Source organism: Lissotriton helveticus, chromosome 1_2, assembly GCF_964261635.1.
Source record: "Lissotriton helveticus chromosome 1_2, aLisHel1.1, whole genome shotgun sequence".
Taxonomy (NCBI): domain Eukaryota; kingdom Metazoa; phylum Chordata; class Amphibia; order Caudata; family Salamandridae; genus Lissotriton; species Lissotriton helveticus.
Window position 1 is genome coordinate 420,499,513 of NC_136058.1, and position 24,928 is coordinate 420,524,440.

Genomic DNA, 24,928 nt, shown 5'->3' on the forward strand with positions numbered 1-24,928 from the left:
GGGCCCCAGAACCCTTCAGGTGTCCCTGGGTCTGTGTCTGGGCGGGGCAGGGACCCAGAACCCATCAGATGTCCCTGGGTCGGTGCCTGGGCGGGGCGGGGGCCCCAGAGCCTTTCAGGTGTCCCTGGGTCGGTGCCTGGGTGCGGCAGGGGCCCAGAACCCTTCAGGTGTCCCTGGGTCTGTGTCTGGGCGGGGCGGGGGCCCCAGAGCCCTTCAGGTGTCCCTGGGTCGGTGCCTGGGCGGGGCAGGGACACTCCCAGCCTTGACACACAGACACCAGTCAGGTGTGTTCGGAGGAGGACACACCCAGCACGTCAGAAACGAAACTTACCTCCTGACTTCCCGGCCATGGCGACGGCGGCCCAGCTCCAGGCCCTGAGGGACGAGGCCACCTGCTCCGTCTGCCTGAGCCTCTTCCGGGACCCCGTGGCCCTGGAGTGCGGACACCACTTCTGCCGCCCCTGCATCACCCACTCCTGGTGGGAGCGGCAGGGCTCCCCCTGCCCCGAGTGCAGGGCAGTGGTCCCCGGGGGCCTCCTGCGCCCCAACAGGCAGCTGGAGAACATCGTGGAGATGCTGAGGGGCCTCCCGGAGCCGGACAGACACCTGTGCGGGGCCCACGGGGAGAAGCTGCTCCTGTTCGGCACCACGGACCGGACCCCCATCTGCGTGGTGTGCGACAGGTCCAGGGAGCACCGGGGCCACGTCGCCGTGCCCGTCCAGGAGGCTGCCGAGGAGCACAGGGTAGGTGAGGGCGCGCTGGGACTCAGCGGCCCCTGGGCACCTGGGCACGTGCCCGAGCTTTGAGGGCCCAGGCGGGGTGAGACCGGGGGTCACGGAGGGGGAGAGGGGGAGACCGGGGGTCTCAGAGGGGGAGCCCACCCACGTCTAGGGGAGGGTGAGACCGGGGGTCTCGGAGGGGGAGCGCACCCACGTCTAGGGGAGGGTGAGACCGGGGGTCTCGGAGGGGGAGCGCACCCACGTCTAGGGGAGGGTGAGACCGGGGGTCTCGGAGGGGGAGCGCACCCACGTCTAGGGGAGGGTGAGACCGGGGGTCTCGGAGGGGGAGCGCACCCACGTCTAGGGGAGGGTGAGACCGGGGGTCTCGGAGGGGGAGCCCACCCACGTCTAGGGGAGGGTGAGACCGGGGGTCTCGGAGGGGGAGCGCACCCACTTCAGGTGTCCCTGGGTCTGTGCCTGGGCGGGGCAGGGGCCCAGAACCCTTCAGGTGTCCCTGGGTCTGTGCCTGGGCGGGGCGGGGGACCCAGAACCCTTCAGGTGTCCCTGGGTCTGTGCCTGGGCGGGGCGGGGGCCCCAGAGCCCTTCAGGTGTCCCTGGGTCTGTGTCTGGGCGGGGCAGGGACCCAGAACCCTTCAGGTGTCCCTGGGTCTGTGCCTGGGCGGGGCGGGGGACCCAGAACCCTTCAGGTGTCCCTGGGTCTGTGCCTGGGCGGGGCGGGGGACCCAGAACCCTTCAGGTGTCCCTGGGTCTGTGCCTGGGCGGGGCGGGGGCCCCAGAGCCCTTCAGGTGTCCCTGGGTCTGTGTCTGGGCGGGGCAGGGACCCAGAACCCATCAGGTGTCCCTGGGTCGGTGCCTGGGTGCGGCAGGGGCCCAGAACCCTTCAGGTGTCCCTGGGTCGGTGCCTGGGTGCGGCAGGGACCCAGAACCCATCAGGTGTCCCTGGGTCGGTGCCTGGGTGCGGCAGGGGCCCAGAACCCATCAGGTGTCCCTGGGTCTGTGTCTGGGCGGGGCAGGGACCCAGAACCCTTCAGATGTCCCTGGGTCTGTGTCTGGGCGGGGCAGGGACCCAGAACCCATCAGATGTCCCTGGGTCTGTGTCTGGGCGGGGCAGGGGCCCAGAACCCATCAGGTGTCCCTGGGTCGGTGCCTGGGTGCGGCAGGGACCCAGAGCCCTTCAGGTGTCCCTGGGTCGGTGCCTGGGCGGGGCATGGACCCAGAACCCTTCAGATGTCCCTGGGTCTGTGTCTGGGCGGGGCAGGGACCCAGAACCCTTCAGATGTCCCTGGGTCTGTGTCTGGGCGGGGCAGGGACCCAGAACCCATCAGGTGTCCCTGGGTCGGTGCCTGGGTGCGGCAGGGGCCCAGAACCCATCAGGTGTCCCTGGGTCTGTGCCTGGGCGGGGCAGGGACCCAGAACCCTTCAGATGTCCCTGGGTCTGTGTCTGGGCGGGGCAGGGACCCAGAACCCATCAGGTGTCCCTGGGTCGGTGCCTGGGTGCGGCAGGGGCCCAGAACCCATCAGGTGTCCCTGGGTCGGTGCCTGGGTGCGGCAGGGGCCCAGAACCCATCAGGTGTCCCTGGGTCTGTGCCTGGGCGGGGCAGGGACCCAGAACCCTTCAGATGTCCCTGGGTCTGTGCCTGGGCGGGGCAGGGACCCAGAACCCTTCAGATGTCCCTGGGTCTGTGCCTGGGCGGGGCAGGGACCCAGAACCCTTCAGATGTCCCTGGGTCTGTGTCTGGGCGGGGCAGGGGCCCCAGAACCCTTCAGGTGTCCCTGGGTCTGTGTCTGGGCGGGGCAGGGACCCAGAAGCCATCAGATGTCCCTGGGTCGGTGCCTGGGCGGGGCGGGGGCCCCAGAGCCTTTCAGGTGTCCCTGGGTCGGTGCCTGGGTGCGGCAGGGGCCCAGAACCCTTCAGGTGTCCCTGGGTCTGTGTCTGGGCGGGGCGGGGGCCCCAGAGCCCTTCAGGTGTCCCTGGGTCGGTGCCTGGGCGGGGCAGGGACACTCCCAGCCTTGACACACAGACACCAGTCAGGTGTGTTCGGAGGAGGACACACCCAGCACGTCAGAAACGAAACTTACCTCCTGACTTCCCGGCCATGGCGACGGCGGCCCAGCTCCAGGCCCTGAGGGACGAGGCCACCTGCTCCGTCTGCCTGAGCCTCTTCCGGGACCCCGTGGCCCTGGAGTGCGGACACCACTTCTGCCGCCCCTGCATCACCCACTCCTGGTGGGAGCGGCAGGGCTCCCCCTGCCCCGAGTGCAGGGCAGTGGTCCCCGGGGGCCTCCTGCGCCCCAACAGGCAGCTGGAGAACATCGTGGAGATGCTGAGGGGCCTCCCGGAGCCGGACAGACACCTGTGCGGGGCCCACGGGGAGAAGCTGCTCCTGTTCGGCACCACGGACCGGACCCCCATCTGCGTGGTGTGCGACAGGTCCAGGGAGCACCGGGGCCACGTCGCCGTGCCCGTCCAGGAGGCTGCCGAGGAGCACAGGGTAGGTGAGGGCGCGCTGGGACTCAGCGGCCCCTGGGCACCTGGGCACGTGCCCGAGCTTTGAGGGCCCAGGCGGGGTGAGACCGGGGGTCACGGAGGGGGAGAGGGGGAGACCGGGGGTCTCAGAGGGGGAGCCCACCCACGTCTAGGGGAGGGTGAGACCGGGGGTCTCGGAGGGGGAGCGCACCCACGTCTAGGGGAGGGTGAGACCGGGGGTCTCGGAGGGGGAGCGCACCCACGTCTAGGGGAGGGTGAGACCGGGGGTCTCGGAGGGGGAGCGCACCCACGTCTAGGGGAGGGTGAGACCGGGGGTCTCGGAGGGGGAGCGCACCCACGTCTAGGGGAGGGTGAGACCGGGGGTCTCGGAGGGGGAGCGCACCCACGTCTAGGGGAGGGTGAGACCGGGGGTCTCGGAGGGGGAGCCCACCCACGTCTAGGGGAGGGTGAGACCGGGGGTCTCGGAGGGGGAGCGCACCCACGTCTAGGGGAGGGTGAGACCGGGGGTCTCGGAGGGGGAGCCCACCCACGTCTAGGGGAGGGTGAGACCGGGGGTCTCGGAGGGGGAGCGCACCCACGTCTAGGGGAGGGTGAGACCGGGGGTCTCGGAGGGGGAGCGCACCCACGTCTAGGGGAGGGTGAGACCGGGGGTCTCGGAGGGGGAGCGCACCCACGTCTAGGGGAGGGTGAGACCGGGGGTCTCGGAGGGGGAGCGCACCCACGTCTAGGGGAGGGTGAGACCGGGGGTCTCGGAGGGGGAGCCCACCCACGTCTAGGGGGGCGGCCGGGGGTCTTGGAGGGGGAGCGCACCCACGTCTAGGGGAGGGTGGACCCAAACTTCGAGAGCTCCCAGACACGTGCAGGGTGTGTATTCAGCGCTTTAACAGCTTTTCAGCCAGGCACGCCGAGGCTTAACACCCCCCAGACACGTTCCCTCACTCAGCGCCTCGCTGTCCCTCAAGCCCTAGCGAGCAGGCCGGTAGAAAGCGTAGTCAGCCTGCTGCCCATCCATTCCTTGGCGTCTCTGACAACGCTGTTTGTTGAAATAGGATACATTCACCCGCATTCCCATTTATTATAGGGCCTCTCGGCCGCGACCGCCTGCGCTGGTTTATGGGATGGTGTGGGAAGTCTGCAGGCCTCTTCTGCCCCTGGGCTATATGTTGACGCCACTTGCCACTTGCCCCGTGGGGCTTGGGGGGGGCCTGTCTGAAGGTCTCTTATACATTCAATCTTTGAACTCTCCCTGCGAGAGCAAGAGCGCCTGATGATGTGCGGGGACCCCCCTTCATTCCATTCCATCACTCGCCTGTCATCCCTGGGCGTACTTACACTGGTGTCTGCTAAACTGGAGCCGTCTGTAATTCAGTCTCCATGCCCATTCACTCCTTGGCCTCCGTGCTAGAAATGCCTGCTTCTGCAGGCAAGAGGCCATTTGCCCGTTCAAGGCTCTACAGAGTCTGTCAACAAACACGTGCTGTTCATTTGTGGGGGCTCTGTAGAGAAAGATATTTGATTTGATGTTTGATTGGTGGGGTGCTCATTCTGACTGCGGTGACGTCAGAGCCAGGTGTAAAATGAGCCAATTCGCCTGCGTCAGTCCGTGGCATGTCTTTGTTGGTGCATAGTTCTATAGCACGAACTTGACCCGAAGGCATTGCAGCGCCTCGCTTGAGCTCCGGTGACGCTACACAAGGGCACAATCATTTAAGCGCAGGAAGAACAAGTGATTTTCCCAGAATCAACGCTAAAACTCGAACCTGAATCCGCAGCTCCAATGTCGGCAGTTCTACTCGTTAGGCTACATCCTCTCCCTGTTGGCACTCACCGGGCCAGATGCACGACCCGTTTGAGCATGCAAAAACTTACAGGGCCATGCACAAAGCCTATTCACTGAGACTCGATAAATAGGTTTTGCAACTAGTTATGAGGAAGGGGCGTTCCCTTCCTAATAGCGACCGCAAAGCCATGTACCAATGTTTACGCCTGCAAATACGGTCGCAAAACACTCGCAAATTACCTCCCTCTTCAAGAGGGTGGACATGGAGTCGCAAACAAGAAGGGATCCCCACGGAACCCCTTCCCCTTTGTGACTGGCTCTGAAAATATTTTTTAAGGGCAGGCAGTGGCCCTTTAAAGAAAACGCGCTGCATTAAAAAAACAATGAGGCTTTATTAAAAAGCAGTCCCAGACATGGAGGTCTGCTGAGCCCAGCAGGCCACCATCCCTGGGAAGGCCTGCCATTCCCGATGGGGTCGCAAATTGTGAGAGGCTCATTAATATTCATACTCGCATTTTGCGACTCAATCGGGAATTCCAATCAGTGTCTCTGACACTGTTGTACGTTCCAAAGTGCGACTTGCAATTTGTGACTCACAAATGAGTGCAAATTGCGACTCGCAATTTGGAATGATCTTTCATCTGGCCCAGCATATCTAGACAGTTGTAAGACAGATGTTGGCAGAACTCTCATGGAAACCGTGGGATGCACACCAGAAGCGAGAGCCCTTGCCGGAGAGCCGGAGGTCCCTTCCCTGGCGGCCCGAGGGCCCTTCCCTGGGGGCCTGAGGGCCCTTCCCTGGCGGCCCGAGGGCCCTTCCCTGGCGGCCCGAGGGCCCTTCCCTGGCAGCCCGAGGGCCCTTCCCTGGCGGCCCGAGGCAGAAATGCTTCATCTTTGAAAGGAAGCAAGTCATGTAATGATGACATCACAGAACTTTACATGACATGTTGGAAGTAACCACCTCCTGCGCGGTTCTGTCCCAGATCTTTGCATCGACTGCCTTTGCTGGCTCTAGACCTCTGTACACTTTCCTCTTGCTGACCAGCTGTAAAGCGTCTGTGCTCCTCATTTCAACATGATGAAATTGCCATTTTACCATAATGGACCGATATGTCCGTAGTATATGGTACATAATGTGTACCGAGGGCCTGTCATTTAAATGTCCTCAGTGGACCGCAGCACCTATTATGCATCCACTACAGCAACACTGTAAACATGACTGCAGGCCTGCCCTGTGCAGCCTGGCTGTGCAGGTAAAGTGCACAATCGACCGGTGAAAATTGCCCTCCGTGGCAGGACTGCGCCTCCTTTTAAATGTTTATAAGTCATCCACAGTGAGGCTCATTGCCCTCAAGACAGGCCGTCACGCAGTTTCCACCCTATGATAGGACTGGCGTTTGTGGACAGCATAATCTTTGGGACCCTTGACCCTGTCACCAGGCAGGTTGCTCCCCTCACCGCCACGCAGCCCCCTGTGTGACCTGTGCACTGCTGCTGCTGCCGCCAGTTGACCGGTATCCCGCCTGCTCTCTGCTTTATTTCATTTGCCTCTGCACTGCCTGCCTTGTTTTTCTTGACTATTTTCTGTGCCCCCACTACTGGTATTTTGTGCCAGTTTTTTCTCCTGTGTGCCCCCTTCTCTTGTTGTCCCTTGCCTCTGTGCACCCGCTCCCCCCCTCAGCTTCCGGCCGCTGCTCTCCTGCGGCTCCGCCCCCCTCCAAACCCATTCGCCAGCCCGCTCCCGCCTCCCAGCTGCTCTTCCCTCCCACTGCCCCTCATATGGAGGCCGCGCAGCGGCCGTGCTGCTGGCGCGCTGAAAGTGCGCCTAAGGCAAGCCCATCTGCACCTGGACCACACCCAGCGCCAGGACTGCTGGCCCCCGCACACACCACGACGCCCGCCTCCGCTACGACTCCAGCACTCTCCACGCACAAAACGCCGGACGATCTCGCACCTGCTACCAGGTCGTCTCCGAAACGCACCCAAGGACCCTTCTCCTGCCGGATCTGCAGCTTCACCAGCATCCGGCTCGCCAACCATCCCAAAAAGGAACCCAACTTCCTCAGATGCATCCTGCTCAACACCCGCTCCGCCCGCAAACACGCCATCGAACTCTGGGTCCTACTCGACACTTACGCCCCAGACATCTCCTTCCTGACGGAAACCTGTCTGAACCCCTCCTCGGCACCCGACATCGCCATAGCCATCCCGGAAGGCTACAAGATCACCCGCAAGGACCGTACCAACGGAGTAGGAGGAGGAATCGCCATCATCCACAGGAACACAATCAAAGTCTCACCCAACACCAACGACGCCCTCAGCACCGCCGAACACCTGCACTTCCAGATCCACACTGACCCCAACACCACCCTCAGAGGCACCCTCATCTACAGGGCACCCGGACCCCGACCGCAGTTCAGCGACTCCATCGCCGACTTCATCAGCACACACGCCCTCGCCTCCATGTACTACATCTTCCTTGGGGACCTGAACTTCCACCTCGAGAACAACAACGACCCCAACTCTTCCACCATGATCGCCAACCTCGCCAACCTTGGACTCAGACAACTCGTCACAACACCTATCCACTCCGCCGGCCACACGCTTAACCCCATCTTCTCAGCAAGCACCCATGTCTCCTTCAACCACACCACCGAACTACACTGGACCGACCACTGCTGCATCCACTTCACCTTCCGGAAACCCACCACACACCACCACACCCAACAGATGCCTCGCCGCAACTAGAGCAAGGTCACCGAGGGCCAGCTTACCACCGCCCTCGCCAAGAGCCCGCCTGCAGACCCGACCAACCCCGCAGCCTCAGACAGTGGATCGACGACTGTGCCAACACCCTCGCCCCGCTCAAGAAACCCCCCAACACCAGCAAGAGAGCCAGCTGGTTCACCGAAGACCTCCATGCCTCCAAGCGAACCTGCCAAAAACTCAAAAAGAACTGGACCCGTGAACAAACATACACAGCTCACACGAACGCCACCCCCACACACCACCGCCTCATCAGATCCACCAAAAAGACCTCCTTCAAAGACTTCCTAGACAACAACGCACACAACAGCAAAGAGCTCTTCAGCATCGTGAAGGAATTCTCCAAACCCAGCTCCAACACCAACGACATTCCAACCGTCTAAAACCCTATGCGACTCTCTGGCCACCTTCTTCCATCGCAAGATCGCAGACATCCATGACAGCTTCAATGCCGTCACCACCCCAGCAACCGCTGAGACCCCCTCTCCTACGATCAACACCCGCACCAACCACCTGCTGACCTGGACCAACATCAACGATGAAGACACCATCAAAATCATGAACACCGTCCACTTCGGATCCCCGTAAGACCCCTGCCCACACCACATCTTCAACAAAGCCAGCAGAACGATCGCACCCCACCTCCAGAAAACGATCAACATTTCCTTTGAGACAGCGACTTTCTCAGAGAGCTGGAAGCACGCAGAGATCAACGCCTTACTCAAAAAACCCAGAGGACCAGACCCTAAGGACCTCAAGAACTTTCGACCCATCTCCCATCTCCCTGCTCCCGTTCCCGGCAAAGGTCATCGAAAAGGCCGTCAACAAACAACTGACCAGCTTCCTCGAGGAAAACAACATGCTGGACTTGTCCCAGTCTGGGTCCCGCAGCAACCACAGCACCGAAACTGCCCTCATCGCTGCCACCGACGACATCAGGACCCTGCTTGACAATGGAGAAACCACGACCCTCATCCTCCTGGACCTGTCAGCAGCCTTCGACACGGTCTGCCTCCGCACACTAAGAACCCACCTCCACAACGCCAGAATCCAAGAGAAGGCCTGGGACTGGACCACCTCCTTCCTCTCTGGCAGAACTCAGAGCTCCGCCTCCCTCCCCCCCTACCGCACCGAAGCCACCGAGATCATCTGCGGCGTCCCTCAAGGCTCATCCCCCAGCCCAGCTCAACGTCTACATGGCACCACTCGCCCACGTAGCACGACGACACGACCTCAACATTATCTCCTACGCCGACGACACCCAGCTGATCCTCTCCCTCACCAAAGACCCCCACACCAACAAAACCAACCTCCATGAAGGAATGCAGGCCATCGCCGACTGGATGAGAAACAGCCGACTGAAGCTGAACTCGGACAAGACGGAGGTTCTCATCCTCAGACCCACCGCCTCGGCCTGGGCCGACTCCTGGTGGCCAACTGCTCTAGGAGCACCCCCTACACCCACCGACCACGCATGCAACCTAGGGGTCATCCTCGACTCCACCCTCTCCATGACGAAGCAGGTCGAACGCCGTCTCCTCCTGCTGCTTCAACACCCCCCACATGCTTCGCAGGATCTTCAAGTAGATCCCCACCGAAATGAGAAGGATGGTCACCCAAGCCCTCGTCAGCAGTAGACTGGACTACGCCAACGTACTCTATGCAGGACCCCCGGCCAAACTCCTGAAATGGCTCCAATGCATCCGGAACGCCTCCGCACGCCTCATCCTCGACATCCCTCACCACAGCCAAATCACACCCCACCTGAGAGACCTACACTGGCTCCCCATCAACAAGAGGATAACCTTCAAGCTCCTCACCCACGCACACAAGACACTCCACGACACTGGACCTGCGTACATCAACAGCTGACTTGGCCTCTACATCCCCACCCGCCAGCTCCGCTCCGCAGACTGTGCCCTCACCACCGTCCCCCGCACCCGAAGAGCGACCACTAGTGGCAAATCATTCTCCTACCTCGCCGCCAAGACATGGAATACCCTCCCCATCCGCCTGCGGCAGACCGAAGACCTCCTAACCTTCAGGAGACTTCTCAAGACCTGGCTCTTCGAACAGTAGCAGCATCCCCCCCCCCCCAGTGCCTTGAGATATGTAGTGCGCTCTATAAATACTTTGATTGAATTATTGTGCAGACTGATTCCATGCACCCCCTTAGGATAAGACTGTTCCACAGGAAAACACTGTGATACATTATTACCTTTCATAATGATCATTTTGGTTCGGAAGCAGCCATTAATATATTTCAAAGACTCTTATTATTAGTTATTTCAAATACAATCTAATGTTAAAAAATGAATTTGTAATTACAATTAGGAGAAAGGCACTTTGTGATGTCATGTTGTGTTATGTGTATTTGCGGAGCGGATTATCCCTGCTTAGTGTCCCGGTGCTGTGCAGGGGTGGAAGTCTGGCCACGGGCACTAGTCCAAATGCCAGGTCTTCAGCTCTTTGTAGAGTTCAATAAGCGAGGGGGCCCTGAGGTGGGCTGTGAGACTCTCTCACACATGAGAAGCCATGAATGAGAAGGCGCGGCCACTGAGTCTGTTCCTGTGTATGTGAGTAGGAGTCGGGCTGAGCAGAGGTGTCCCGATCTTCGTTGGAAGGAGACGTGGCTGTTAGGTAGGCCTGGCCCATGTTCTGTTGTGCTTTGAACATGTGGTTGAGGAGCTTCGTTAGATTTGGAAGTCTCTAGTTCACAGAGGTAGGTATCTTTGAACAAATGGGGACCCTTGCATCTAGTCAGAGTAAGGGGGTACACTCCTAAAATAACCCCTGTTCACCCCCTTGGTAGCTTGGCACAAGCATACAGGCTTATCTCAGTGTGTAAAGCATTTGTGAACACATACTGTAAGCCACTGACAACACTACAGATGGACACCAATTAAGTTGTAGTATAAAAATAAGTATTTTTATATAGACTTAACACCAGACCACAAACGACCAAAATCCACAATACTGTACTTTAGAATGGTAGAAATAGCTTAGTTCTCTTTAGAGGGTAAATGCGACACTTTACGTTCAATGTACCTTAGGATGCGTAACGCTAATAATGAAAGAGTTGCAGGGAAGGTGTTGCGTTGGTTCCTTACCGGCAAGAACGGTGATGCGTTGGTTCCCTATTGCTGCGTAGGGGATGGTGATGCGCCGGTTCTTCTCCACGTGGGGAGGCGATGCATCTGTTTCTTACTGCGCTTCTGAGGACCGCCCCTGCCGGGACCTGAGGTAGGGGGCCCCCTCGCCTCCCCTGCCTCAGATCCCGGGTCCATGGCTGGTCCAGACTTGTTCCGCACCATGAAGGCTTCCTGCTGGGGTGCAGACAGGGCCAGGGCAGTGCAACTGGTGTCACTGCACCGGGTGCTGGCTACCTCAGGCCGCCGTGTTTATTATGTTTTTAAAGCACCTGCTTCCACGCTCCTCTCCTCCAGCAATTACCAGGCATCACAAAAATGTCAAGACCATGCCTGTGATTAATGTTCTTTCTGGAGAGAGATTGGAGTTTGGTATAGTTGAGGTTTTGACTTATGTGAAGGTAGTGCAGAGGGTTAATGTGCCTGCTGCCAAGAAAGTGTACCATGTAGATTACAGAGTGCATATAATGTAAACACATCAGCAGGTTACTGCTTTTAAAAGAGACATCCTTTTGTTACATGCAATTTATAACTTAAAGTCCTAATACCGAACAGTGAGCTATTAACCTTCATCAGAGAAATGCATACACACTGCATAGTATACATTTGAGCATAGATTAATGTTGCTAAAAGGGCTAATTTGGGTAGAAATCAATACTAATTAATAAAGAAAACTCCCAACTATGCTGTTTCTTTTTCGACTCTGAGTTTGTGCTTCTCCATACCAAGCAATCCTAAACTGTACTGCCTACCAGTATGGATGACATGTGACTCCTACACTTGTGGTCCTTTGGCTTATGTAACATTTCTTACACACTGATTTCCACATGTATGCTTGATTGTCTCTGTGTAAGGTGTGTCTGATGCAAAGTGCTCTGACATCCTTCTCTGATATGAGTGATGCTATATAACTAATTCAATGCATCTGAGAGAAAGTGGTTATGGAGACTTGGTCACTGTTAAAGGGTGGTGGTGAGGGAATCCTTGGTGGAGGGGGTCATGGGGGGCGCCAACAAACATTGTCGCACCAGGCGCCACCAGTGCTAAAGGCGGCCCTGGGTTCAGAGAGCACAAGTGAGAAAGAGGATCGATGGAGCAACCACCAGATCGCTACCCTTGGGGGCCAGGACACCGTGGACAATAACATGCTACTGAAAAATCAATCAATCAAGGGTTTATGTAGTGCACTACTCACCTGTGAGGGTCTCGGGGCTCTTTTGGGAGGGGGGGGCAGCTCCGGATCAGTTGAAGAGCCAGGTCTTGAGGTCCTTTCTGATGTTCACAGGGATCTCGTTCCAGGTCTTGGCTGCGATATAGGAGAAGGCTCTCCTGCCTATTCTGTTTCTGCGGATGCGGGGTGCTCTGCCAGGTGCGTCCGATGCGCAGGCACTTGGAGCTGATGGAGACGATGGCGTTGACCTGGCGGTTTATGGAGAGGGAGGAGTCGAGGATGATGCCGAGGTTTCATGCGTGGTCGGTAGGAGTGGGAGGGTTCCAGAGGGTGGAGGGCCACCAGGTGTTGTCCCAGGTGGAGTTGCAGGGTCCGAGGACGAGGACCTTGGTCTTCTCTGAGTTGAGCTTCAGACAGCTGTCCTTCATCCAGGCTGCCACGTTCTTCATTCATTGGAAGCAGAGTCTGGTGTCTTTGAGGTTCTTTGTGAGTGATAGAATGAGCTGGGTGTCGTCAGTGTAGGATACGATGCTGAGCCCTTGCTGTCTGACGATGGCGGTGAGAGGGGCCATGTAGATGTTGAAGAGCGTGGGGCTGAGCGATGATCCTTGCGATACTCCACAGTTGTTATCGGTGGGTTCGGAGAGGAAGAGGGGGCAGTCTGAAACTCTGGGTTCGCCCGGAGAGAAAGGTTTGGATCCAGTCGAGGGCGGCTCATTGTATTCCTGCGTCGTGAAGTCTGGCTGCGTTGGGGCTCCTGAGTGCGTTTTCTTCATGGTAGCGGTGATGTGTTCAACAGTAGCAGGAATCCAGGTCAAGATGGTAGGCTGAGCGGCAGCGTTGGGGGTGGGTGAGGTCAGGCATCGGTTCGCTGAAATTGTCATAGAGGGCTTTGATCTTCAGATGAAAGTATGAGCTGAGCTTGTTACAGAGTTGCTGGGAAGGTGTGACATCTGTGGCTTCGCTGGGGTGTTTTGTGAACTGTTGAATGACGTTGAACAGTTCCTTGGCATTGGTCACGTTGGTCTGGACTTTGTCTCTTATGAAGGTCCGTTTGGTGTCCCTTATGCTCTGGTCGTATTCTTTTAGGGCACTCCTGTGGTTGTTCCGTGTTTCCGTGGTTTTCTGGTTTTGCCAGGTTTTCTCTAGGCATCTGGAAGAGCATCTGGTTTCTTGCATCTGGTTTCCTGTAGGACTTAGGTGCGGTGGTGGTGTTGAAGCTGAAATGAACGCAGCAGTGGTCCATCCAGAGAGGCTGGGTGGTGTGGCTGAAACAGGTGTTTGTTCCTCCCGCGAAGATAGGGTCGAGGGTGTGTCCAGCTCTGTGTGTGGGCATGTTCACCAGCTGCTTCAGTCGGAGGTTGGCGAGGTTATCGAGGAGAGTGATGGAGTCGGGGTCGTTCCGGTTGTCGAGGTGGAAGTTCAGGTCCCCGAGTAGGATGTAGTTTGGGAGGTGATTGAGTGGGGTTGGCAAACTCAGCAATGGTGGTTGCGGCCTGGGTGCGGGGTCCCGGCAGTCTATAGATGAGGGTGCTGCAGAGTGTGGTCTGGGGCTACTCTGAATCTGGAAGTTGACTTGTTCTGTGTTGGAGTGGGGGTCACTAGTGCTGGACGTGGAGAGGCGGAGGGGGGTCTTGTGTACGATGACGAGCCCTCCTCCTGGGCGGTGGGGGCGGTCCTTTCTTTGGATCTTATAGCCATCAAGGATGGCAGCGGCAATGTCGGGGCCGGAGGTGGCATTGGTCCAGGTTTCCGTGAAGAAGGCGACGTCGGGTGAGAGGTTGTCGATCATGTCCCACATCTCTATGGCGTGTCGGTAAAGGGAGCACACGTTCAGGAGGATGCTTGTCAGGGTGTTGGTGGTGCGTGCGTCAGGGGGGCCTTCGACAGTAGTGGGGGTAGCGTAGATGGTGAAGGATCTGCGGCAGGCTCTGCATGAGAACTCTCCATGGGTGGTATTCGACGAGGATCTTACGCAGTCGGTGTGTATTCCGGAATTGAGTACGTTGAGGAGGGTAGAGTCATAGCGGTGGGGCCTGGGAGAGCCAGGGTTCTTAGCGCTAGTCGCGATCGGGTCACAGACTGGAGCAGCTGGTCCTGTTTTAGGTGCACCTTCAGCGTGCCAGCGGCGCGCCTGCGCAGCGGTCCACATTATATAGTGGAGGGACGCTCAGCTGGGAGGTGGGAAACGGGAGCGGGTAGGAGGAGGGGCCGGGTCTGTAGTGAGGACTCCTCTTAAGATAAAACCTCTCCCCTGCCAAGCACAATTGGAAAACAATCACAACTCTTTTAGAAATTCTAAAATACTTTGTCAGCTTCCAAGGCCATAAAAGTACATGCATAATACCCAAGAGGTATGATAAAACAAGCAAAATAAGATACCATATAATTGTGATAAGAAAAAGGTCCAGTGATAATAGATGGTTAAAAAGCATTATTATAAAAATACTTCTAGGTGCTAACTACAGTGAAACAAGGATGTCACTTGCATTATTAAGGTGACCTGCACAATATCCACAAAGCCCCAAGGAACTTAGTGACAAAGACGACCAAAGATAAGCAGCGATCCGCCCTCAAAGTGCAGAGAGTGGCTAACTGGCTACGGTGGCATCAGCGTGTGCGAGTTGGGGTTAACCAGTACTGGTGGGGACGTGCGAGTGGGGGCTAACCAGTGCTTGCGGGGATGTGTGAGTGGGGGCTAACTAGTACTACCGGGTGTAGGAGAGTAGGGTCTGCTTCCTATGGTCACCCCCACTTTTTGCTGTGATTTACTGTTTTTTTGACTTTAGTGTGGCTGTGGGCCTGCTAATCAGACCAACAGCCCAGCTGTTCTCTCTCTAAATTGATACCATGTACTTTAGGTACATACCTGATTGGGTGTTGGGTCACCTCTGTGAGCCCCTGTATAGTGTACCATAGGTACCTAGGGCATAGGTGCATCCAAGGCCTACCAGGGGCTGCAGCATGTATTATGCCAGCCCTGGCTGGCCATCCAAACTGACACCACAGGCTGATCACTCAGCTTGGGTAAGGTGGTGTAATCACCCCTTACTTAGATATAGTATTTCTATATCTAACCTTATATATAGACACATATGCACCTATAAGTCACTCCTATGGCAGGCCTCGACAATCCTGGAGGCAGAGTGCTTGGTTTTATGTGAGAGGGTGCTCTGGCATGAGCTGAACCCCTCTGCAGCTTTTGGAACCATGTCCTTGTAGCTGTTCTATGATATAGCCATACCATATACACTTTTTTTTAATAAACATTTTTATTGGCATTTTGCATCAGGAAAACAAACATCAAGCATGTCATTGTCGAACAGCACACCCATCCCCCGCCCTCTTATCCACTTTTCCTTCCTTTTGACAGTCCGCATTGTCCAATAATTCAGTTAAGTCTCTCACCCAGAGCAACCTACAGAGCAGCCTTAGTCCCTCCATCCATTTCTGTTCTTTGAGAAGTAGGATCCCACGCAGCTCACAGCCCTCCATCCAGCCCTCCATCCAGCCCATGGTAGCGCCTCCACTTACCCCACACCCTGCCAAATTTCTTGGGGCACCCCCTCGCCTTGTACATAACTCTCTCAGCAGCCATATAGAGGTCCATCCCCCTTCTCCACTCTTCTAGTTGAGGCATGTCTGGTGCCCCCCATTTCCGGGCCACATCCACCTCTTGGCCACCACTAGCCAAGTCTATATCGTTCGTCATTCCCAGTAGGGCGAGTTTGGGTTCCAAGGGTAGGGTGGTCTCTAACACCTCCCCCAACTCTGTCAGGACCACCCCCCAGAAGAGTTGGATATTCGGGCATGTCCAGATAGTATGATAGAAGTCGCCTATGCCAGTGCCACACCTCAGACAGCCCGGGTCCGTTAGTCTCCCAATCTTGTGTAGGCGCACTCTGTCAAAATAGGTACTATTGAGGACGGTAAATTGGATCAGTCTTAGGCGAGATTTAACAGCTACCTCCCTGGGATGCATTAGGACTATACCCCAGTCTACTTCATACATGTCACCCACCTCCCGCTCCCATGTGGACCGTGGGTTCCCTAGTCTGTCTGGTCTATTATTCATTATTGTTTTGTATTTAAGGGACACTGCCTTACCGACAATCTTTTCCTGCAGAAGTCGACCCTCTAGGGGGGCATATTCCGGAAGCGCCTCTGTCAGGGCCCCCTCTGCCCTCCATGCGTGTCTTAGTTTCATATATTTAAAATATTGCGTGTGGTGGAGCCCATATTCCCTGCGCCGTAAGGGGAACGGTTGCAGTACCCCTTTTTTCATTACATCACCCAAAGTCGATATGCCTATAGCATCCCAACTTCGGAATCCCTTCAATTTATTAAGTTCTTTTAACCAGGCGCATTTCCACAGTGGGGTTTGTTTTGTCGGTCTGCATTCCCACCCTATATCTTTCGTCACCCTCGTCCATATCCCTAGTGTGAGTCTCGTAGCAGGTAATAGTCTGGCCCGTCCCTTTCCTCCATATAAATAGTGTAGACATGTGTGGGTATCCATAGTGTGTCTGTTTTTTATTTTTTTTTACTTTTATTTTTGATTCACCAGGCAGCAGTATATACATACACCAACAATATAGTCTCAGATACAACATCTCGTCTTTCTGTACAATCTTACATTATATAAAGCATTAATAATCATAAGGCAGTGATGCAGCATGTCGACATATTACTTGTGCAGGAGGCTACAATGGAATAGACAGTTCACATTATACTTGTATCGAGCATATATGTCATTTGGTGGGCCTCATATTACATTTTCCCGATCTGTAGCTTGGTTTACAAGTGCGTCACCTATTACAGCGCCTCCCAATTCCTCCCCATTGTCCGATGATCCAGCCTCTGATTGTTTCTGTAAGTATTCCATAAGGGGCATCCAAAAATCTTTCGGCCTAGATGCCTGTGGCAATTCTTCTTCGTAGGTTCCCAGTGTTTCCTTGCAATATATCATATCAAACACCCACTCCTTAAACCTAGGTGGGCGCTTGCTGCCCCACTTCATAGCTACGTGTCTTTTTGCCAGGAGGAGCGCCACTGCCAGCAGTTTGCGCCGAGAAGACATGTCATGGGTGTGTTGGGGATGGGGTCTGCCAACATCCAAGCCAATGCTTCCACCACCTCACGCCAGTACGATTCCAACACAGGGCATGCCCACGCCATGTGTAGGAAGTCAGCCCTAGGGGCGGCGCATCTCTTGCATTTATCATCTGCTCGAAGCCCATATCTATACATTTTATCTGGTGTGTAGTATGTCTGATGTAGAAAGCGAAAGTGTATAATGCGCAGATTGCAGTTCGGCGTAAGTAGATGCAACTGTGTACAGCTGTAGTTCCATTCTTCCTCCGATATAGGGGCCCCAAGTGCCTCCTCCCATCGTGCCACTGTCCTATTTGTGTCTGTATATTGCTCATTTTGTGATGTTGTGTATAATTTTGTGACCAATGCTGCCCTGGTCGGCGCAGTGAGTAGCACCAGTAGTGCTTGCAATGGGGTCGGTACAGTCCGGAAATCATCATATAGTTCTCTCATTGCCGCCCGCAATCGAAAGTAGGCAAACCGTTTCAATGGCATTTGGTGCGCACTCAGAGACGGGTCCTGGCAGGAATTGAATTTGTTATGTGGGAACAGTGCACCCATTGTCTGAAGACCCATCTCCCCAAGAATCTTTCTCATATTCTGTTCTTGTGTGACCGACAGTTTGGGGTGATGTGCCAGTGGCAGCGCCGGTGCGTAAATTGGTAATTTACGTGCTCCCATTGCTAATACATGCCAAGCTCTCGAGGTGCACTTGACAGGGTGTATTATGTCATTTAGGTAATTCCCTACTGGGTCTACTATGTATTGTATCAGTTTATGCGGGTGGATGCTGTCAGTCTCCACAGCTATATGCAGGATATGTGAGTGTGGCTGCGTCCAGTAGTGTGCATTATGTGCTTGTGCACAGTAGTAGTATAGTTGCTGGTCGGGGGCGACGAAGCCTCCTCGGTAGTACGGTTTCGTGAGGACCCTCCAGCTCACCCTGGGCTGCTTTCCGGCCCACGTGAGTCTTTGCAGCGTCGTTCGCAATGTAGTAAAGAAGGACTGTGGGAGCCAAATAGGAACATTCCAAAACAGGTAGAGGAATCAGGGCAGTACTATCATTTTTTGCAGTGCAATACGATCTGCTATTGATAGCGGTATTTTAATCCAGCATTCAATTTGGTGCTCTAGTTTGCTCACTGCCACTCCATAATTTGCTCTGATCAACGTCTCCGGATCGCGGTGTATCCAGATCCCCAGATATTTCACCGGTTCAGTACTCCATGTCAATGGATAATCTAGTTGAGGTTCTGGGGTTCCTGCCGTCAAAAGTATCACTACTGATTTGTCCCAGTTTATACTTAGACCTGAATATTGTTCAAACTTTATGTATTCCCCGATCAGCGAGTTGAGGTTCTTTTCGGGGTATCTAGTGTACAGTACCATGTCATCTGCATATAAGGATATGCTCACAGGGCGAAGACTAAATTGGAGTGCAGTTTCTGGGTGGTGTTGTCTGATTTTACATGCCAGCGGCTCCAGCGTGAGCGCAAATAGTATAGGCGACAACGGGCATCCCTGCCGTGTGCCACGGCTAATCCTGAATGGTTGGGAGGTGAGCCCATTGATACGTACACTGGCCCTGGGTTCATCGTATAGTAATGCGATCCATATCAAGAAGGCGGGCGGGAACCCCATCCTGGAAAGGACGGTCATCATAAAATCCCACTCAACTGAATCGAAGGCTTTCGCCGCATCAAGTAATGCAGCCGCCTCCGGCAATTCTGATTTCAAGCTGTGGTACATCGTAAATATAGTGCGTATGTTTTGGGTTGTGGACCTCGTGGGTATAATTCCCGCTTGATCCGGGAGTACCAGTAGCTTAAGCAGCGGTTGTATTCTGTTTGCTATTATTTTCACCAATATTTTTACGTCTATATTGATAAGGGACAGGGGGCGATATGATTCCCAGCGTGTGGGGTCTTTGCCAGGTTTTGGAAGTGCTATTAGCAGCGCCTCTCGCAGCGTGGGTGGGAGTGCACCCTCCTCATAAGCCTCCTCAAACATCTGTGCTAGTTGTGGAATCAGCAGGTCTTTGTATTCTTTATAGAACTCCCCCGGTAGCCCATCTATCCCTGGGGCCTTGTTATTAGGTAGCGAGTTGACCGCATCTTTAAATTTGTCCTCAGTAATATGGTGTCCTAGGAATTCCCTATGAGTATCTGTCAGCCAGGCCAGTCCTATATCGTCTAGGCACTCGTGAATCTCTGATTGTGAGTGTTGTACCTTCGTGGTGTATAGCGCGGAGTAATATGTTCTGAATTGATCCAGAATGGATGGGGTGTTGTATACCTGCCCTGCCTGCTCATCCTCTATTTGTGTTATTAGGGATGCTCCCTGCATTGGTTTAATTTTGTGTGACCGTGCTCGACTTGGTCGGCCTCCCTCACCATAAGCTCTAGCTCTATATTGTTTGGAGAGGTATTTAATTTCTGTGTCCCTATATTCATGATATGTGTTCACCTTACTCCTTATGTCCGCTAGAATGGAGTCCTGCAGGGTATCGGCATAGTCGGTCTCTAACGACTGAATGTCCTTTTCTACCATTGTCATCTGTTGTCTAATATCGCTGAGAATTCTTGCGTGTTTACTTATACAGTGACCTCTTATAGTTACTTTGAAAGCCTCCCACACTGTCCTATGGCTCTCCAGCGACCCTGTGTTTATCTGGAAAAAGTCCTCTATGGCTTGTCGCATTTCCACGCGGAACACTTGGTCTTTTAAAACCTCGGGCGGAGTCTCCATGTGAATTGTCTCGGAGTGTGAGTGGGTACCTCCAACACAAGTCTCACCGGGGAATGGTCCGATAGAGTTTTAGGCAGATGGTCCACTGCCGTGGTCCACGTGCTTACCTCTTTTGTAGTGAGCCAGTAATCTAATCTCGACCACGTGTTATATGTCAATGATGTGCATGTACCTTCCCTACGCCCCAGATGCCTCTGTCGCCACACATCTACCATGTCCCATTCCTGCATTCTGTCTACTATGGCCCAGGCCGCGCGTCTCGCGTGTCTGTCCACCCCTGTGGCTCTATCTAGTAGTGGGTCCAAGCATGTGTTGAAGTCCCCCCCGCCCCCCATATCATTGCTTTTAGATTCCTTTACCGGATATTAGACCAGATAGTGTCATAAAAAAGTGGCTCGTCTGTGTTGGGTCCATATGTCGTGATGATTGTAATGTCCGTGCCTCCGATGTTCCCCCTGAGTATGATTTATCTCCCCTGGTCGTCCGTGATCGTGTTAATTATGGTAAATGGGGTGCTGCGCTTGACCAAGATCAACACTCCTCTGGCATAGTTCGAGTACGAAGACGCCACTCGGAACTGCGCCCATCGGTAGCCGATTCTGCACTCTCTTTGAGGTGCAACGTGTGTTTCTTGAATGCATGCTACGTCAACTTTATGCCTGTCTAAATACGCTAAGACGTTTCTGATTTTTCGCGGGTCCTGTAAGCCTCTTACATTCCATGACAAAAGAGTCAGTGTTCTAACCTGCCGCATCATGTCTACCACAATGTACATTTAAACAGTTAGCTGCATCTGTGTTCGTCATACATTTAGATCCTGTAATAACATTTAAATGACACGTGGTGTCTCTACATGCCACCCGGTGATTTTCAACATTGTCCCCTCCTCCCTTCCCCCTCCCACTTCGCCTAAGACCCCCTGACGAAGTCAACCCCCACAACTTCGCTATGCGTCTCCTTCCCCTCCCTGCGTGCATAGCATCGAACATTTCTCCATGTTTCAAACTTTGTGAAGTACACAGGTGGGCAGAAGTAGCCTGGACCGAACCCCCTCTACCGAAGCGCCCAGAGGGGTGGCCTTCCTATTAACCTGGGAGTGCACTGTATCTGTGGACCCTGCATCTCCTTTTTCACGATCTTAACTTGTATCCCATAATAGTTCATACAGTTTATCATATAGACAGTCATGGTTTGTCTGTTTCCCCAACTTATCTGAACCAACGCGGCCACTCCTCGGAGCCTCCGGCGTGCGTGTGTCTCAAAGCATTGCGGTCTCCGAACGTTATAAGGTGGTAGTTATTCCCATGCACCATCCAGCTGCAGAGAATTCCAATGTCTACCCCAGTGTTGGGGGTACCAGCAACTGTGTTCCTCTGTGGTTTGTTCATCCGGTCTGACCAGGCATCCTATTCCACATCAGACATCGGCCCTTGATCTTGCTGTCTATCTCTAGGCGAATGTCTGCGTTCTCCCTTCGGTTTCCTGAGCTGCAAGTATTTGTGGAGATCTTTAGGATCCTTGAACACCTTCACTGATCCTTCATCTGTGATCTTTAGCCTGGCAGGGTACAGCATTGCGTATGGGATTTGTAGTTCTCGTAGTTTCTGCTTCCCTTGTATGTATTTTTTCCTCGCTTCCTGAACAGACTGGGTGAAGTCGGGATAGAGAGCTATATCCATACCGTGTCGCAGGGCCCCCACTTCCCGGGCTTTCCGTAATGCTACATCACGGTCGCGATAGTTCAGTACTTTTGCTATAATGGGCCGTGGCCTGGAGCCTTCCGGTGGCTTCTGGGCGAGGGACCTATTGGCTCTTTCAATCAGGAAGCCCTCCGAGAATGTTTCTATGCCCAGCAGTGTGATCAAGAGCTGTTCCTCATACTTTAGCATGGGGCTAGTATTTGTGGTTTCCGCATTGCCCATAATCCGGACGTTCCTCCGCCTAGAACGGCCCTCCAAATCTGGGTATTCATATCCTCCACATCTGAAATCCTGCGTTCAGCCATGTCTGTACGTTCTGTGTGCCTGTCCAGCCGCTCCGACATGCAATCAACCCTATGTGTAAGGTTGTCTATTTTGCCATCTATGTTCGTCAATGCTGTTTGGATGGTGACGAACATCGACTGTACACTGTCCGTCGCATGTCCGCCCGCAGCGTGCGTTGACTGCGAAGCTGTCTGGGCGTCGTCGCCATCTTGTTCCTGTACTTTTTTGGACTGTTCAAAATTGATTTTCGGCTGATTTTTGTCAGGTTTGCCCATCTTGGTTCTGCGCTGACTCGCTGCTTCCGATGCGCACGATATCTGCCTTAGCACCGTGTATAATGGTGATTATTCGGGTGGCAGTTCCAATGGCTATGTCCGGCTTGATAGTGTCTGCTGTTTGCTATCGCCCGGTTTCATTTTTCCGTGCCAGACCTCTTGTGCGGGCTGTTTTCGGAGACGCCGATCGAGGCCTACTCGTTAGTATGACCGCTAGTACCTCTGCCTGCACTTTTCTCTTGTCTTCTGCCAACCGGGTGTGTGCCCTATCCCGCATTACCACTTTGAGTGCCTCCCATAGCATCACCCTGGAGTTCACCGTCCCCTCATTTTCTGCTATATAGAACTTCAAATGAGCCTGTAAGCCTCTCAGTATGTCTGGATTTTGGAGGTCCCATGCCGTCAATCGCAGTAGTGTGGGCCTTTCTCCTCTGCATCCCCCCACCTTGAGTAATAGAGGCGAGTGGTCCGAGATGCCTCGAGCCCGGTATTCTGCCACATCAGTGATGCTCAGCGACTGCCTAGCCATAAATATATAGTCAAGGCGGGAGTACACTTTATGTTCTCCTGAAAAAAAGGAGTACTACCTACCCTCTGGGTGCAGCCACCTCCATGCATCCACAAGACCTACCAACAAGGTCGGACTAGCCGGCCTGTCCCTGTCTCCCGTCCTGTCCACCCTCAAGTCCATCACGTCATTGAAGTCCCCTCCCAGGACTTGGATCGTGTTGGACGTGTTGAGGAGTATGTCGGTGACCCCCCTGAGCGTGGCTGCCTGGAGTTTGGGTGGGGCATAAGCTGAGATGAGCGTGTATTCCCTTCTCTTCCAGTGGCCCCGCACCCCCACGTATGTCCCTTGTGGGTCTATCCAGGTCTGTGCTATCTGCATGGGTGGGTATTTTTTAATCAGGATTGCAACTCCGTTCGAGCCAGATATGAAACCTGCATGGGCCAATACCCTATAGCGTCCTCTTGCCAGGAAGGCGCAGTTTGTACCCTGTAGATATGTTTCTTGCAGCAGTATAACCTCTGCCCCAGATCTCTTCACATAGTTATTTACTAGCCCTCTCTTGACCTTACAGCCCAGGCCATTTACATTCCAAGTGAGTACCCGGAGCTCATCTAAGGACCCGCTCTCCCCCTCTGGGCTATCTCGCGTCATGTCATGCATTAAGGGTTAATCGCGGCCATTGTCCTGCATGTAGGGCTGCCGGGTCATGTGTGTGTACGTTCAACATGTCATGCTTAACTAAACCCCTTCCCCCCAACTCACCCCTCCCCAACCCACCCGCCATAGTCTCCCATGAACCCACAACCACAGAACTGCAAAAACCCCTCTTGCCTCCCCCACCCTACCTCCCCCTCCCGCCAGCCCCTTCTGTTTTGCCAGCATCTTCAGGGACTTTCGGGTAGAGAAGGTCTATCGCCCACCCCTGAAGATCCCCTAGCACCCCATCTCCCGGACAGTAGTCCAAGAGCCAACCAGACTCCCCTCCACCTGAATTACATGTAGGAAAGCAATACCAATCAAACAACGTGCAAGAAGAAAGTTTGTAGGGGTAGTGTCAACTTGCGTGTACTCCAGCCGAGCCAAACACTTCTTGTCCATACTGTCCCAGAATCACGAATGAGAGTCCTGGATAGCGTCCTGAGAGGCCTCAGTCTCCCTGGTTGCATCTTGTTCCATCACACGGACCACTGCCACCAGCGGATGCATAGATTGCGTTTCACTGTCCTCTTCCCCCGATGTGTTTCCGACTGCGTCTTCTTCTCCTTCTGAGCGCGTGGCCCTCTCCAGGCAGCGAAACGTGGACCCTGCGATGCCCCCGATCTCTGGGGATGCCGACCGTCGCCGCATGCTGGTAGTCTGCGCCGACTTTGGATATGGGGTCATCGTCAGCCTCCTGTGCTGCTTCGCGCCTCTTGACCTCTGGGTCTTTGGTGACCCCCATGATGCCTCCACGGTCCGCGACCTGTCCGACATCTCCCGTCTCTCTCCCACCGCTCCTTGCCACGGGGGCCGCTCCTCCAACCACTGTCATGCATCCTCGGGGTGTGTGAAGAAGTGCGACTTATCCTGGTAGATGACTTTTAGCTTCGTTGGGAAGAGCAGCATATACTGTATTTTTAAGTCTCTCAGCTTTGCCTTCACTGAGTCAAAGGAGCGCCTCCGTTTCTGGACTTCTTGACTGTAGTCTGGGAAGATCATAATCACCGCGTTTTGGAATCGTATTTCACCTAGATTTCGGGCTTCTCTCAGGATGAGATCTCGGTCTGCAAAGTTCAGGAAGCGGGCAATAATCGGTCGGGGCCTCGCCCCCTCCGGGGGCCTTGCCAGTAGAGCCCTGTGTGCCCTCTCTACAATAAAGCAGTTTGAGAAGCGCGATGTCGGGAGAGTCTTCTGCAGCCAGGTATGGAGGAAGGCAGCCGTGTTCTTCCCTAAGATTCCTTCTCTAAATCCCACAAAACGTAGCTTATTGCGGCGCCCTGTTTTCTGCATCATCCACCTTCCATTGGAGTTGCTTGTGTGACGCCTGGAGGTCCGCCATGTCTTTCTTTAGTATGGTGAGCGTATCCTCCGCTTCCCCCAGCCTTGTCTCTGCCGGGCACCCTCTTCGTCAAGTTGCGAAAGTCCTGCCACAGGAGAGTAACTTCTGACCCCACTTCGCCGATCTTGACCTCAAGGGCGGCCCTGGACGCCTGTATGTCGTCTCGCGACGCCTGAATGGCA

The 24,928-nt window shown here is 54.8% G+C and overlaps 1 protein-coding gene across 1 annotated transcript in view; it reads left to right on the forward strand.

Annotated features, from left to right (window-relative positions):
- The first annotated feature begins 2,837 nt into the window (after nucleotides 1–2,837).
- LOC144807992 (E3 ubiquitin-protein ligase TRIM11-like) overlaps nucleotides 2,838–24,928 on the forward strand; it is a 229,913-nt gene continuing 207,822 nt past the window's right edge. The window contains exon 1 of the mRNA XM_078673566.1: nucleotides 2,838–3,233. Coding sequence (XP_078529692.1) covers nucleotides 2,838–3,233 — 396 coding nt within the window. The remainder of the gene's footprint in view (nucleotides 3,234–24,928) is intronic.